The sequence below is a fragment of the Orycteropus afer genome, unplaced genomic scaffold, assembly GCF_000298275.1.
Source record: "Orycteropus afer afer isolate SDZICR_OR568_19922 unplaced genomic scaffold, OryAfe1.0 scaffold00015, whole genome shotgun sequence".
Lineage (NCBI taxonomy): Eukaryota > Metazoa > Chordata > Mammalia > Tubulidentata > Orycteropodidae > Orycteropus > Orycteropus afer.
Genome location: NW_006921602.1, coordinates 19,781,558 through 19,799,212, shown reverse-complemented (window position 1 = coordinate 19,799,212; position 17,655 = coordinate 19,781,558). Strand labels below are relative to the sequence as shown.

General features: G+C 34.8%; 1 protein-coding gene across 1 annotated transcript in view; it reads right to left on the bottom strand.

Moving 5' to 3' along the window:
- Positions 1-17,655, bottom strand: part of ADAM10 (ADAM metallopeptidase domain 10) — a 149,545-nt gene that overhangs the window by 19,317 nt on the left and 112,573 nt on the right. The window contains exons 7-9 of the mRNA XM_007958450.2: positions 16,966-17,149; positions 9,440-9,603; positions 1,485-1,668 (exon numbers count right to left, since the gene is read on the bottom strand). Of these exons, the coding sequence (XP_007956641.2) occupies positions 1,485-1,668; positions 9,440-9,603; positions 16,966-17,149 (532 nt within the window). The remainder of the gene's footprint in view (positions 1-1,484; positions 1,669-9,439; positions 9,604-16,965; positions 17,150-17,655) is intronic.

Genomic DNA, 17,655 nt, shown 5'->3' with positions numbered 1-17,655 from the left:
CAATAAACTGACAAGACTTTGGTCATGTTGTTAGAAGAGTCCCTGAAGAAGGATATCCTGCTTGGTAAAGTAGAGGGTCAATGAATAAAAGGAAGACTCTCAACAACATAGACTGACACAGTGGCTCCAACGATGAGCTGTTATTTCCACAGCAAAGATTATGAGGATGGTGCAGGATTAGGTAGTATTTCATTCCATTGTACACAGGGTCGCTATGAGTCAGAACTGACCATCAACAGTGCTTAACCAAGCAGATATAAGCATAAGCCACAATAAAAGAAGCACTAAAGAAGGAGATACAGTTGAATACATAAAGATAACAATTTGAGTACATAAAACAAAGAAACCTGAATTCAAAAACACAATTCATCATCAATGCATCCGCTCTATATTCTCCACCCAATTCAAGATTATTTGGGTAATTATTTAAAATACATTAATGGGGGTGAGTGAATGAGCTTATCTTTTATAATTATATCTAATGATTAAAATACAAAATATTATCTATCTTCAATATTTGCTAAGCATTTAAAAAATGTATGTCACATCTATCAGAATGGCTAAAATTAAAAAGCGGTACATAACCAAAAGCTGGCAATGATGAGGAACAACCAGAACACTCACACACTGTTAATGAAAGTATAAAATGACACAGCCACTTTGGTAAAAGATCTATCAGTTTCTCATAAAATTGAACACATGCCTACTCTATGATCCAGCAATTCTATATCTAGTGAATTCCTGGGTATTGGTCCAAGAGAAATAAAAATGTATGTCCACCAAACACACTTATACAAGAATTTCAAAGCAGCTTTTTTCATATTAGGCCAAACTCGAAAGGCCCAGGTGTTCTTCCGTAGGAGAGTGGATGAGCAAACTATGATATATAATGCAATACTACTCAGCAATAGAGAATCCCGATGGATGTCAAAATATGCTGAGTAAAAAGCCTTTCACAGAAGGATATAAAGTATATGATTCCATTAATATGAAGTTTTAAAACAGACAAAACCAGTCCATGGTGAAATAAATCACAATAACTCTTGCTTCTAGTGGTGTGTTTTAAGAAGAGACTGACTAGGAAGGGGAATGAAAGAACTTTCATTCCATATATATATATGTTCTCTATCTGGATAGGTGTTTGTTTCACACAGGTGAGTGCATTTGTCTAAGCTTATTCACTGAATGGTATATTTAAGATGCATTATATTTATCTAAAAAATAAAAAAAGAACCACAAACTCTAGTTTAATAATATGTAGGCTGAAGTTTCTAGGGGTGAAATATATTCATGTCCGAAATACTTAAAAATGTAACAGAGAAATATAAGCTGAGGGATGAATAGAATATAAATATGTGATAAAGCAAATAGAGCAGTGTTAACAACTGTAAAACTGTCGGATAGAGGTGCTCACTGAAAAACTCTTCCAAGTTTTCTAAATGCTTGAAAATGTTCATAATAAAATGCTGGGAAAATATACATACCAACAAAACAGTTGTTCCTCTTCTTCTCAAGAACTTGGCTTATATTTCTAATACTACAGAGCGAGAATTTATTGTTGTTAAGTTTGTCCCCGGATGTTGCTCTTGCATACATGATGTAATTGCCATTTTCTTTTTGTCCTAAATTCTTAGATTCTCCTGGAGTGCACTCTGTTCCAGAATCATGCTGTCAAACAGAATATAGTTACATAAATAGGAAAGAAAAGAAGGCTTTCAGGTCATTTGATTAAACGTAGTTTTCTCATCACAGAACAAAGGAAGCTTGTGGGTTCTCCATTTCTTTAGAAGGATTATACAAGTGTTTTAGACTGTGAGTAGGAAAACAATTTGCTCTTTTAGAGGCTACTGACTTATCAAAGGAAGAAAATAACTGACAGTTTAGCCCAATAAGTGGGGGTCCAGTTTTTTAAGTAGAGAGAACAACAGAGGGCAAACTGTCATAAGTCTATTAAAAATAAGCTCACCTACTTTTAAAATAAGTAACAGGAAATATAAACTACTCAAACCTACTAGACAGTCCTTCAATATGTTAAGTTACATGTTATGACTACTTTGAAGAAGACAGAGATAGAGAAATAAGAGAAATACAGGAAGCAGAAGAGACAGTATGGTGTTAAAGTACATACGTGGCAGGTATTTAAGAGAGCTGACTCATTCGTATATAAGAAAGATAAGTAAAAATGCTAAGTAGGAATAGAAACACAATGATCTATTCTAAAAATGGAAATTAAGAAAAGTTAAGAGATAAAAAAATGTATATATTGCTTTGCAAAAAAAAAAAACCAGGAGGCAGAGTTCTGTGTGCATGTGTATGAGCAGACGTGGATTGTTTTTAGGGAGCTTTGGTGGTGTTGTGGTTAAAGCATGTGGCTGCTAACCAAAAGGTCAGCAGTTCAATCCCACCAGCTGCTCCACAGGAAAAAGATGAGGCAGCTTGCTTCCGTAAAGATTTATAGCCTTGGAAACCCATGAGGCAGTTCTACTCTGTCCTAAAGAGTCACTATGAGTCAGAATCAACTCATTGGCAGTGGTTTTGTTTTGGGGGTGGGGATGATTTTATTGACATATCAGATACATTCAAAAAAAGTACTAAACCATAGGTCAATTAATTTTCCCAAAGTATATACATTTATTACGTGACCAGCACTAAGAACAGGGAACAGAATACTCTCTGATTTCAGTAGCCCTCTCTCTTATGGGGGCACGTTTAAAAAACAAAACAAAACTTCACAATGCTCTTGTAACCACAAGCCAGAACAAGTCAGAAGGGGTGAAAAACATAAAACTCTAGAATAATAGTTCTATTTAAGTAAATTACTGTTTTGAATACCAAACAAACCTACTGTAGTACAGTTCCAGGAGAAAGAAAACAAATGCCCAAGGGCATTCTGTTTCTTTCTAGATCTTATCATCTCAATTATTTTCATTGTACACTCCTCAATCTGGGGCAACTACTAAAAATATGATCTCTACTATCACTTTTATTCTTCCTGATATCTTTGCCTTTCTCCTGAACCTAGATTCAGCACTTAACAACACTAAATTACTCTCCAAAATTATCTTGCTTTCTGTTTTTGATCTACAGAATTCAATTCAGTTACTGACAATGTATGGCCCTAGAATTTTTCTCAGTATTCAAATTTTACCAAGTGAAAAAAACAGTATATAATAACTGATACTTATATTTTAGACTATAGAGTATCTCACCATCTTTCAATTAAAGCTAATAAATATCAGTAAGTGTACAATATATACCAAGGAGGTGCTAAAATATAATAATACAAAAATATAAAGGTGAGTTAGACATTATCTCTACCCTTCAAGGGATCACAGTCTAGTTAAAAGGGATAGCAAATTTTAACATATCTCCCTAGGTTCTACTCTCTGACCCATAAATCCATTACAGACATCACTAATATGTTATGACTTGACTATCCCAGCAGGATGATGTTATTCATCATCATCATCAGTGGCCATGGAAAGAGAAATAGAGTTGTAAGCAAGCATGCTATTAGCCATCTTCAGAAAAGGAAAACAAGCATACAAATAAATAAAACATGTTACAAATACAATATAAAGGCCATCTTGACTGTATCACAAAAAGTGCTATAACAATTAAAATCAAAAGTTTCACAATGAAATTATAATTTTAGTTTGACAAGAAGAAACATTTTTCTAACTATAAAAGTAATATACTTTCATAGAAAATTTAGAAAATAAAATCCAGACTATACCATGTGCACAGTTATATATATGGTTTCTTTTAACAACATATGGTGAGCACTGATATCTTGATTTTTAAATGACTGCAGAATATTTAATGGTATTTTTCTATTGTGGGCCAACAGAAGGAGAAGGAGAGTTGGGAGAGGAGGAGCAAATGAAATGTGTGGCTAATTGCCTCCATGAACAACTGCTTCCTTTGCCTTAAGACCAGAAGAACTAGATAGTGCCCAGCTATCATAATTGAACATTTTGATCAAAAGAAAGATTATAAATACAGAACAGAATCTCAAATTATCATGGACTCTAGACTTGCTGGAGCCATGGGGGCTGGAGTTGGATAATCCCTGAAACTACAACCCTGACATAATCTTTAAAACTTAAACCAAAAATATCCCCTTAAATCTTCTTAAAACCAAACAATCGTTTAGATTAACCAGTAAAGAATGTCTGCTTTGAGCAGTTATGCTCTGAAGATACAGCCATCTGGGATCAAACTGACACCAGTAACCTGAAAGTTAAATAGGAATAAACCTTAGGGAACAGTGAGTTAATGTTAATGGAAGAGAAACAACTTAGAAAAGTAAGGTGAGAATGGTTGCACAACTTGAAGAATGTAATCAATGTCACTGAATTATAGAAACTGTTAAATTGGTATGTTTTGATGTGGACATTAACAAAAAATAAAAAATATATATATATCTGTCAAAAATTTCTATTTGATAACAACATGAGTCAAGATTTCAAAAGGCAGAGATGGGAAGGAACTAACTTACTGACAGCAAGAAACTTTGTTTTTTTTCCCTTTTCTGCCTATTGTTTTGCTGGAAGCAATGTTGGCTTAGTGCCTAAGGCATCTGACTGATAACCAGAAGGCTGGAAATTCAAACCCAACAGCCACTTCTTGGAAACCCAAAGAGGGGTCGCTATGAATTGGATCCGACTCGATGGCAGTAAGTTTCTTTTTTTGGTTTGGTATTGTTTGGCTAAAAGTTGAGTCACACTGAGTTCAGTTCCTGGCCTGAAGGATGTCTAAGAGCCAGAATCTCAGAGGTTCCATCAGTAAAGTTTTAAAGGACTACGAATTACCTGATTTGACAGGTGAGGGAATTAACACTGGAAATATAGATGGACCCAAATTATTGAAAAGTTTAAATGCTAAGATAAGGAAATTACATCTGTAATATCAGCAGGTCCTAAAAGTAAGGTTATAAATTGAAATGGCATGATTAGAACTACACTTATACAGATTAATCTGGTAAGAGTGGGTATTAGAATTTTTGTATTCAGAGAACTGTCATTAATGATTATAGTCTCCCACAACAAAGTTCTTAAAGTGGTTTATGACAGGTGTACAACAAATACTTGAGACAGTAAAAATAAATATAAGGGATATATTTTCTCATTTAGAAAGTAGTAATACTGACATATATATAGATGGATAGCAGGAGCAATAAAGATTCAGGTAAAGATGTCTAAGGAGACAGCTCAGGTTTTTAAGACTCTTGCTGACTTTACTGTGAAATTAATAAGTATTTACTAATATGTAGTAGCAACATGCATAAAGGAATGGGATACAACTGAACAGAGTTATAAAAAGTAACCTGGTATGACAGAAAGACAGCAAAGGAGCCAAAGAATGTGAATCAGTTTATTTATTAAACAATAAACCCCCACTGCCATCGAGTCAATTTCAACTGATAATGACCCCTGGGTTTCCAAGGCTCTAAATTTTTATGGAAGTAGATTGCCTCATCTTCCTCCCACAGAGCAGCTGGTGGGTTTTGCATCACTGACAGTCTGATCAGCAGTCAAGTGCCTTACCCACTATACCACCAGCGCTCCTAAACAATAAACAAGAAATGATATGGTATTAATGTACTAAAAGTCTCTCTCTGGTAGCTATGTAGAGAATAGCTAAGAAGGTAAGTGAAAGGAAATTAGAGACTAAATTTCCTACTCCAAGTGTGGTCCAAAGACTAAGCAGCAGCAGCAGCAGCAGCATCACCTGGGAATGCACAAGAAGAGAAATTCAGGCCTCATCAAAGACTTCCTGAAACTGAATCTTGTGACTTGAATGTATATTAAAATATAAGAGGCCCTAGACCAAAGGACAGAATGGTAACTAGAAGGATACTACAATTTTCCTGGTAAGAGTCATAACCAAGAGAACTAGGGGAGAAACAAGGTTAAGTTAGGTACCCTTGGAGATGCAAGTAAATATGAACAACAATTTTCATCTAGGAGTCTTCATCAAAGGACATTTGACAAATCATGTATCCTAATGTTCATTGAAAATAATGATGAACAGTTTCAGGGATAAATGTAACAATTACAAGATTTTTGTGAAGTATGGAATACTATGCAACGCTAAAGAATAATGTAGAATCTGCAGAACACCGCATAACGTGGATGAACTTGGAGGACATTATGCTGAGCGAAATAAGTCAGTCACAAAAGGACAAATATTGTATTAGTCCGTTATTGTAAAAGTTAAGGAAATGTTTATATATTGGAGGACATTTTCTTTGTTGGTTACCAGGGGTGGGAGGGAAGGGGAGGGAATGCTGTTAGATAGATAGAGATAAATATTGATTTGGGTGAAGAGAAGGGCAATGCACCAAATGTGAGTGACCAATATGGCAGCATTGAGGATGAGAAAGACAGAGAGAGTTACATGGGCAGTACAAACAACAAATATGAACCCCTTTGTAAATACAATACTGAGTTGTTAATGAAAGCAAATATGGGTATAGGGACGGATAGATGGGTGAACAAGCTAAACAATTATGTATGTCTAAATGGGGAGTGTATCCAAGATCATATACAGGGTTGGCAGAATATGGGCCTCTCGAAGAGTATGAAGGGATGGACACTGGGAGGAGGTAACTATGGGGAGGAAGTGGGAGGGGATCTGCTGCATTGTAAATTTTGGTCAATGACATGAGACAAAGTATATGTGAACTGCTGTATGAAAAGTGAATTTACTCTGTAAATCTTCACCCAAATCCTAAAAAAAAAAAAAAAAAAAAAAAAAAAAAAAAAAAAAAAAAGATTTTTGTGAAGTTCAGAAATTCCCAATTCATGGTTAGGACTTAAAAGAGGAAAGACTTGCAATTAGTGAGGTGGCACTTACATTTTACAAATGTGAGGGAAACTAGAGAAGTGCTTTTGGGGATTTTAAGCTACAGAAAGATAACTTTTTTTCTAAACTTATAAAAATTTCCATTTTTACATCAAAATAAAGTGAAGAAACCTAAGGTTCATGTGGGACACCATCAAAAGGAATAACCTATGTATAATTGGAATTCCAGAACAGGAAGAGACAAATAAAATCAAAGAGAAAATTGTCAAAAACTTGTTGGCAGAGAATTTCCTTGGTATGATGAAAGATGAGAATATATCCATTCAAGAAGTCCAACAAAGCCCAAACAGGATAGACCCCCCCAAAAGAAAATCACCAAGAGATATCATTATCAAACTCACCAAAACCAAAGACAAAGAAAGAATCCTTAAAGCAGCATGGGAAAAAATGGAAAGTTACCTACAAGGGGCAACCAAAAGACTAACCTCAGATTTCTCAGCAGAAACCATGCAGGCAAGAGGCAATGGGATGGTACATATAAAACCCTGAAAAGGAAAATTTCCAACCAAGAATTATATACCCAGCAAAACTGTCCCTCAAATATGATGGTGAAACTAGGACATTTCCAGATACCCAGTAATTAAGGGAATTTGTTAAAATTTGTTAAAATCAGACCAACCTTACGAAAGATGCTAAAAGGAGTCCTTTGGACAGAAAACCAACAACAGCGAACAACTGACCATTAACGTACATGATGACATAACCCAGAAACCAACCCAGTTATGGAAGTATCCAAAGTATATAAGCCTGTAAGATTGTAAACAGGGAACCAGAGACATCAACTGACAAATGAGGACAACTACAAACCAAAAAGAGGGAAAAAACTGTGTAGCTACAGAACTTCTAAATGGTAAGGAAGTCAAGACAACTCCAAGACAGAATGGACTGTTCTAAATTTGGGAAGAAAATTATAAATCACAGGATAACTTCAAATCAAAAGGATAAACCTTCACATCAAAGTAAAAAAGAGGACCAGCACAAATATTTAGCAAATACTAAAGCAATAGCAACAAAGGAAGGGATAACATGATTCATGAACAAAATGAGCTCAGCACAGAATATTATACAATATGCTGAGTGAAATAAGTCAATCACAGAAGGAAAAATATAGTATTAGTTCATTATTGTGGAAAGTTTATATATGGAAGCAAACTTTCTTTGTTGGTTACCAGAGGTGGGTGGGGTGGGGAAGAAACACACCACCCCCCAAAAAATGCATCGACCCATGTCACTTCAGTTTTGTGTATTTCACTACACATAAATTTTATTTCAATGAAATGTATTTAAAAAAAAAAAAAAAAAAGAAGAAAATATCTACCAGGCAACATTTCATACTCAAATATGTAAGGATGAGTATATTTGTTTTAAATACTTCAGCAAACAAAAAGAAAAGAAATGTCACAAAATCTTAGTAACTGTTGAATCTAGATCAGGAATTGGCAAACTGCAGCCTACAGTCTGTTTTTTTATGGCCTAAGCTAATAAATAATCTACCACCCATCTGTCAGTGTCACTTTGTCATACATACTGTAGTGCCTGGTGTGTCTCTGTGGTGCTGGAAGCTATGCCACAAGTATTTCAAATACCCATGGGGAACAGATTTCAGCAGAGCTTCCAGACTAAGTAGACTAAAAAGGCCTGGCAATCTACTTTCAGAAATTACTCAATGAGAACCGTATGGATCACAATTGAATACTGCCTGACTCTCTTGGTTTGGACACATTTCCAGAAGAATGGCAAACTTCATCATGTTTGGTGAAGCAGAGGGACCAGTGAGAGTGAAGGAGAGACCCTTGTTGAGATGGATTGGCACAGTAGCCACAACGATGAACATGAACATGCAGTGATCATGAGGATGATGCAGGACCAGACAACATTTCCTTCTGTTGCACATGAAGTCACCACAATTTGGAGTCAACTCGATGTCATCTATCTTTCTAATCTAAAAATAATTTTTCCATGTTTAAAGGACTACAAAAAGAAAAGCATGTAACAAAGATCAACTGTTACCCCCAAGTCTATAACGTTTACTAGCAGGCCCTTTATAGAAAAGTTTGCTGACCACTGATCTAGACAATGGGCATATTAAAAGTTTACTGCGCTATTTTCTCTACTTTTGTATATTAGAAAATTTTCATAGTAGCAGATTCTACAGTAAAGATAAATCAAGTAAACTCCAAGAATGCTAAACAGAAACAAAAGAAAAAACACTCTACAATTTGCTAAAAAACTCAAAGTGCACTTTGAACAATGAAAAATCATTCTCATTTAACAAATAATTGACTGAATTATGTATCAGGCACTGTGTTAGGAACAAGAGATGTAGCAGTAAACAAAACCAACAAAATTTCTTGCCTTTATAGAATTCTGGTGGAATAGTTACTTTTACTTTCCTTATTTTAATCACAAATATTCTAACTTCCTTTCAGTGTAGTCAAATACATTGCTGTGTTCTCTCATAGGAAAATGAAACATTCTTATGTACTTGTTTTCATTATAAACAACAATAAAAAAAATCACTCTAAACATAAAAGTTAACTTTTTTTAAAAAAGATATAATAATACTTACAGGAGATCCAAAATTGTGTCCAACTTCATGAGCAAAAGTAATATGAGAGACTTTGGGAGGCACATGTGATCCATAGTTCTGAACAGTAATTATTCCAGTGTTCAAGGATTTCTTCTTACCATCTGAATAGAGTTTACTTTTTTCACATATTCCTCCAGAGCTTCCTAATTCAGGAAAGAAAAAAATAGCTAAATGAGCATCTAATCCTCTCCACAAATAACTTTCAAATATATGCAACAAAAAATTCATATTAAAATATAAAAACTGTGTAAGGCTGGGCAGTGTTTCTTTCTGTTGTACATAGGGTCACTAAGCCAGAACTGGTTTGTTTCTTTTTTATTATTTTTTTTTAAACAGCAACAATATATTTCTTGAATTTAAAATACCATTCTTCATTGGAGCAGAGGAGAACAGGAAAGTAGGGAATAGCAGGAGGATATGGAATATATGGCTAATTGCCTCCTTAAACAATTGCCCCCTTTGCCATGAGACCAGAACCGTATGGGGCCCAGCTGCCATCACCGAACACCTTGATCAAAATTTCCACAAGAAGAATCTTGATCAAAAGGGTGAAAATGGAAAACAGAACTTCAAATTCTTATGGACTCGACACCTTGAAGCCAGAAGGTTAGATGAACCCATGAAACTACTTTTCTTATCTTTAAACCTTCCTTAAACCAAATATATCCCTCGAAGTCATCTTATAACAAAACAATTGTTTAGCTCAACTAGCAAAATATGTCTGCCTTGAGCATTATGTTATTTTAAGATCTACATAGGATCATACTGACAACAGCAACTCAAAAGACTGAATTAAGAACCTTAGGGGGAAGTGAATATATGTTAATGGCAGAGGAACGACTAGAAAAGAAGGTGAGAATAGTTACACAACTTGAAGAATGAAATCAGTACCACAAAATGGTACATGTAGAAACTGTTGAATTGGTTTATGGTTTGCTGTATATATTCTCAACAACAACAAAATAACAAAATTAGTTTTTCAAAAAATATGTAACTTTGAATGACATATGATTTAGAAAGCTGAAATGTACTTCATAGAAAAGTAAACTGAAAGACTGAGCTATATGCAGATTTTGTCAATAAAGGGTTGAGAACTTTTATAATGTTCAAGATATACTACAATATTTTTTCTTCAAGGAAAACTGAACAGAAAGGAGATAGCAAATGATTTATGTATATTTAATTTATTGTCTTAAGCTGGTTCTACTTTTGAAGCCTAGTCCTATGGACTACAACAGTACTATTTCTAGAAACTAGAAAAGAGCTGCCCAGATACACTATATGCAATAATTATAGTCTAGATATTATAGCTTTAAATAAATAGTAAATTAATATCGTGCCTTAGTGAAATTTACCTTATATAAATTGGTGTAATACAATATTGGCAAACTTAGAGTAAGTCTAAAAGACTCTAAACTGCAAATCTTCATCAATTGAAAAAAAAAAAGTCAATAGGCATATTTTAAAAACTGATAATATACACTTTTCTGTATTTTTTAGGTCTATCTAATTTAAGGTACATAACTTTGAGAATACTATCCTGAAATACAATCTTTGTAATTCTCATCTTTCTTAACTTCAACAACTGCTTTTGGTTTTAATGATTATTCCTCATATAAAAGTTTAATATTTGTACACAGGACCAGACAGTGTTTTATTCTGTTGTACACAGGGTTGCTATGAGTCGGAGCTGACTCAATGGCACCTAATAACGGTAAGTAACGTATGTTAGAGTAACTCAATTATAGATGAAGAAATAAAATACTACATCTAATTTTGTAAGTTATGGTTTAATTTTAGAAAAACACTGCAACTAGGTTTGATATGCCAGGGACTCAGTTAGTAATGAGATATCACATATACCTATAGCTAAACCATAACTCAAGTTCAGTAACTGCTTATATTATAAATTTAATATTTTACTATATATACTCATCACTGACAATACAAATTGTGAATTCAAATGAGAAGGGTAAAATGTTTCTACTTCAATTCAAAAGCAATTACTGATAGATGAATGACCTGACAACCAACAAAGAAGTATAATGACATTTTCCTACCGATGGATAGTCTGAGAACTAAAGTCAACTGAATTATCAGACCTGAAGTTTAAAACAGACTCATCCCCTCCACCAAAAGAAAGTCTTAAGTATTCCTACAAGATAACATAATATCTTGACAGATTCCAAAAATAGCATTTTGATGTGACTATGTCTAAAATTTAATGCTAGCATGCTGACCACACATTAATCTGAGCAATAACTAACTAGACAGTTGCACCACTCCCAGAAGAGGCAATACTTTGGTTTTCATGTCTGGGGAGCAGTACACGTAATGTATAGGGACCAGGGATCTTAAATATTCTTCAAGGGACAATACAGACCTGCTCAAAATGCCAACAGTGAATGTCTTGTTACAATATCCTAATGATATAATTCTCCTAGTCCTGAAACTACAGACTTTCAATCAACTGGTTTTGACTTTAATAGACCATGGGTTATCTTGAGAACCCTGTGTTGAGTTCTGTATACTTTCAAATCACAAAATTTCTAAACTAAGAAAAACAAAAGAGATGGTTTCTACCAAATGAAATGTCTCAAAAAAATGTTCTTCACAAACGGTTAGAGGTATATTGAATGGCTCAGGATTAACTATGGAGATGAGTTCCTGACCCAGCCTTATTTAAGACTGAGCTAAATTAAGACTATGCCCATTAAGTTCATCGATCACTAACAAGTAATATATGAGCAAAATGTACTTTAATAAGCCAAAGATATAGTCCCTCAAAAGGTGTGTCAGAGAGATTCAGCAAATGAAGTAGAGCAAACAGATGGTCTAATTTAAAGAATTTACTTTGTTAAGAAGCCAATGTTTCAGTCTCTGGATCCAGTAACAGGTTTCCTGCTTAACAAGAATTGTGTCTATGTGAAGAAAACCTTAATCTTCCCAGTTTCATATTTAAGATTATCTTTGTTTTGGAGACCAGATTCTTACTTACTAGCTCCCTTCTAGGCCCTATATAATTCTTTTTTTTAAAACTTTTAAGGGCCCTTTATAATTTTAAATGGGAACCTCCAAGCCGGACCAGTTTGCTGGCTCTTTGTACATGATATAATAATTAAATGTATGTAGTATCCTGATTGGGCAGGAGGTGCTGTTTTAGTGTTTTCCTCACTAAGGATATCCAAGGGAACATCCACCCAGTTAGAAGATGTTCTGAAATAAGAACAAATTTATATACAAATAGTATAAAAATAAGACTCAAAGACAAGAAACCTATTCAAATGTTTCAACCTTCACTGCTTTTACCAGCTCAACTCAGTGCACAAGACTACAGCTAAAAATCTATTCTGAGACTGAACATACAAGGTCACAACAAAATCTTTTCTACCACATTTGAGTAGAACACAGAGTAAAATGAAATTAAATTAAATTATAAAGGGCCCTTAAAAGTTAAAAAAAAAAAAAAAAATTATATAGGGCCTAGAAGGGAGCTAATAAGTAAGTCTGGTCTCCAAAACAAAGACAGTCTTAAATAATACAACAAGCCAAATAATACAGCAGAATCAGGATGAGCAAAGATTAGGCCAAGTAAAAATGAAAAAGATTAAGAAGCAGTACAGATCACAAGCCAAATAAATCAGCCATAAAGTACTATTTAAACAGAACAAGATAATAGCCAAGTATTATTAAGACCTATAGGCTGAAATATAAAGTCTCAAAATTAAGTGAAATTACGACATGAAATAAGTAAGTCTTATTTCTCAAGGGTTTTAAGTCTTCTGAAATATAGAAAAATGTGTGTGTGTTTGTGTTGGGGAGGAACAAGGGAGGGAGTATGAGATTTATTCAGAAAATAAGTAACATGTTCATATACTTTCCTGACTTTTAAATACTATAATAAACCACACAACACTACTATTGACAGAGAACTCAGTGGCCTATTCGAACTTTATTTTGCATATAAGAAAACTGAAGCAAAATTATTTACTTGAATTGTCAGAGGTAGAAAAGATAAACAAACAACCTCCTAGTTCCCAGTTCATGGCCCTTCCTACTATGCCAGGATAATTATCCAAAATGATGCCTAAAAATTATACAGTAGTAGCAATTTATAATTCATCCCCCCTTAAGAGCCAAGGAAATGGATTCCAAGAACGTAAGAAGCAGGAAACACTACTTCTTCTTAAATACATATTAGAAAGAGAAGGCTAAGATGTTACAGGGTAGTAATAAAGTAACTACAAAATGCACTAAATCTTAGGTCAAAAGATCTAGATTCCAGCTTTTGTTCCACTTCTAGCTGTGTGATACTGGGTTGGTCACCAAATCTCTGAACCCAGGTTTCCTCATCTATAGAATGGAGGTAGTAATACCTACCTCGTAAGTGTACTGAAAAAAAAAAAAAAAATCAAGAAGACCAAACACATAAACTCCTTGTAAAAAATAAAATGTTAAGTCAGATATAAAACTCCCTTCAGCTAGCCTGAGGGCAAAAGGATGTGAAGAAGAAAGCAGTCAATGTTATAGTAAGGCAGGAACCCAATATTAGAAAAAGTTGGGTCAAAGGAATGAAGATCCTTTTTCTTTTCTACTCTTCTGATTCTGCCTGTTGTTGTTGTTGTTGTTATGTGCCATCGAGTCGGCCCCGACTCACAGAGACCCCTCCTTGGGTTTCCGAGGCAGCATCACTACGGAAGTAGATTGCCCCATCTTCCTTCTGATTCTGCCTAGCGCCTCCCTAATGGCTCCTAGAAAAAGGCTTTTAAGGGTAGGGGGAAAAAAAAACCCAAACTCACTGCCACTGCGTCATATCCAACTCATAGTGACCCCCTCCTTAGGTTTCTGAGGTGGAATCACTACAGAAGTAGATTGCTCAACCTTCCTTCTGAGGAGTGGCTGGTGGGTTTGAACTGCCAACCTTCTGGCTAGCAGTCAAATGCCACCAGAGCTCCCTTAAGGGTAGGAGATGGAGATTCAATATGAAATAGAAGAAAAAAGTATTAGATGCCTGAAGTAAAGGCGAGAGATTTTAATATGGAACAAAAATGAGGATAGAAGGTGGAAGTTTTAGAGGCTAACATCATATCTTTGCAAAAGAACTGTACAAGAAGTATCCTGTATCACCCTTACCACGAACTCAATGGCAAAAATATAAGTAACTGGTCCAACGAGTTTCAATTCAGAACTCTGCCTATTGCTGCTTCAATAAAATGAGTAGCACAATGGTTGTACAAGTATGAAAATTAGATATAAAAACGAAGTATCCCAAAAACCAATAACCCTAGCCTAATCATGAGAAAAACATCTCACAAATTCCAATAGAGGGGCATCCTACAATATACTAGACTAGTATTCCTCAAAATTGTCATGGTCATCAAAAACAAGGGAAGTCTGAGAAACTCTCACAGAGAAGAGACATGGCAACTAATGTAATATGGTATCCTAGATGGGATACTGGAATAGAAAAAGAACATTACATAAAAACTAACAAAATCTGAATAAAATACTGACTGTAGTTCATAATAATGTATCAATATTAGTTCATTAATTGTGACAAGTGTGCCATACAAATGTAATATTACATTGTTAATAAATAAGTCAATAGTTGAAAATGCAAAATGACAGCAAGTTCTTGGTTTGAGATCATCCAATCACTTGCCTAGGAAACATTTTGTAAGCAAGCTTCTTTAGTCAAAAATATTTAAGTGGTGATTCTCTAACTTTAGTATGGGAGGGCTTGCTCAAAAAAACATTGTTGGGCCACACCTCTAAAGTTTCTAACTCAAAAGGCCTGGGTGGGGCCCATGAACTTGTATTTCTAACAAGTTCTCATGAGATGCTGATGCCATTAGTCTGTGGATTGCACTTTGAGAACCATTATGTTAATGGGCAATATACAAAGAAATATCAAATGTTTTACTAATGAATATAAAGAAGGAATCATATACTTTGTGATAAAATCATCATTCAACTATTCAAGCAGGAAAAAATTAATTTCAGAGCATAAGGTATAAAATGTACAAAATATCATAGGAAAGAGTGAGTTGTATAATCGGCTGACAACACAAGTAACATAAAAACAACACAGATTATACATAATCATAACAGACCAATCTCCAAAAGTACTGCACTACAATATTTAGCCCAAAACATGAACTTGCATCTTAACAGCATCATGAAATTAAGTACACATTAAAACATGCAAAGAAAAACAAAACCACCTTTAGAAGTTGTAAAGCAATATTCATTGCTGGATTTAAAAAACAGTGCAAGAAAATATCAGAAAAAACAGCACTACTTAGGATCTTAAAATATGTAAATCAAATCAAAGAATAAACTAACAAGACTAGGAATAGAAATGCTTGTCAACCTGGCTTTTTAAAAAAGAGAAATGAAACATCAGAAGAAGTAAAAGTGTCAAAAAATGACAGACTGCTGATCAAAGTCTATATGGCAAAATTATACTCAGAGTCTGGAATCCTTTTCAGTCCTCTTTTAAGTAACAGGAGTCCCTTGGTAGTGAAAATGGTTACACAGTGAATTACTAACCAGAAGGTTGGAAGGTTGAACCTACCCAGAGGCATCTAGGAAAAAAGGCCCGATGATCTGTTTCCAAAAGGTCACAGCCTTGAAAACCCTATGAAGCACAATTCTACGGAGCATAGTTCTAATCTGTAACACAGGGGTCACCATGAATTGGAACTGACTGAATAGCAACTGGGTCGTCGTCCTCCCCCATTAATAAATTTTATTTCTCTAATCTTCTGAACTTATTATACTATAAAGCACAGACACCCCATACTCCTATAAAAGGAAGGGGATTAGCCTATCCCAACTTTTTCAATTACAGTAGCTTTCCTGGCTAAAGGAGACACTTCAACAGAACGTGGGCTAGTGGGGGCTGAGGTTTCCTGCCTACATCTCTTCTCAGGCTACACTTCCTTCCTTTTGTAAAAATTAAAGCTAGAAATTGGCAGAATTCCTTTCTACCTGCTGCTTCTGACCACTGTTTCTCTGCTGTACAAAACAGAAAGCATGACCATAGTTTACCCTTTCTGACTGTAAAATTCCTTATTTTGAATCAATATTTAATAACTTTTATTTAAAAAAAAATGAGACTTAGTTTTGGTCTCAGAAACAAATACCACTCATTTGACCCATGAAATTACTTATTTCAACTACTCAATGTCCCAAGTATCTGGATACGTCCCTGTTAGTTGTTGTTTGTGGCCATTAAGTTGATTCTGACTCATGGCAACCCCATGTGTGCAGAGTAGAACTGCTCCATAGGGTTCTCAAGCCTGTGACTTTCAGAAGCAGACTGCCACACCTGTCTTCACTGATTTCAAAATAAAAAGCTGCTTCATCTATTTTGCCATTTATACTGTGCTTGTGAATCTTGCCTAACTTATCACTTTCTCCTATACTCTGTAAAATTCAATCCACTCTAAAAATTGCTTTTTGTTTCAAATATTAAGTTGAGACATAGTTAGATAAACTACCTGAAGGTGCTCCAACCCAAGCCAGACCAAGAACGCCATCATCAAAATCTCGGTCTGTGAAGACATAGGCCAAACAATAGTCATCATGATTTTGCTCAGAATTCAATTCCAGAAACTTCTCCACGCCAATATTTGGGAATCGGAAAGGATTTGTAGAGTCCTTCTCATCAGCAGTTGTATTGATCTAAAATACAAAACAATGATTAAGGCAATTAATGTTAGGAAAACCTTAGAGTAAGTCTCTGCACTCACCACCTTCTGCATTCAACGAACAATATGCTCATGGTTCAAGGGAAATCAGGTCTTAATTAAGGCTTCTATGGTTGTTCCCACTACCCTCATCCCGGAGCTGATAACAGAACCCAAAAGAAAAAAGAAAAGTGGGTTACGGGCTTAAAATTGAAGATACTAAATTTCTGGGCAAGTGTTCACCAGATTTCAGAACATTGAACACTTGGGAAGAAGAATCTCTGCTTTCAAAACCTCTAATAAAGTACTGTTTCTGAAACATAATCACTCAAGTAAGTATTCTTAATGTTAACCTACTATATATGTTTCCAAGATAAAAATATAAAACCGTATTTTTAGCTAGTTACCAGAACATAAACTAGATATTGAATCCATGTCTTTTTCTTTGTTCTCCCTACCTTTACATGAATCAACTCCAAACAACTGCAAGTTTGTCTGCCC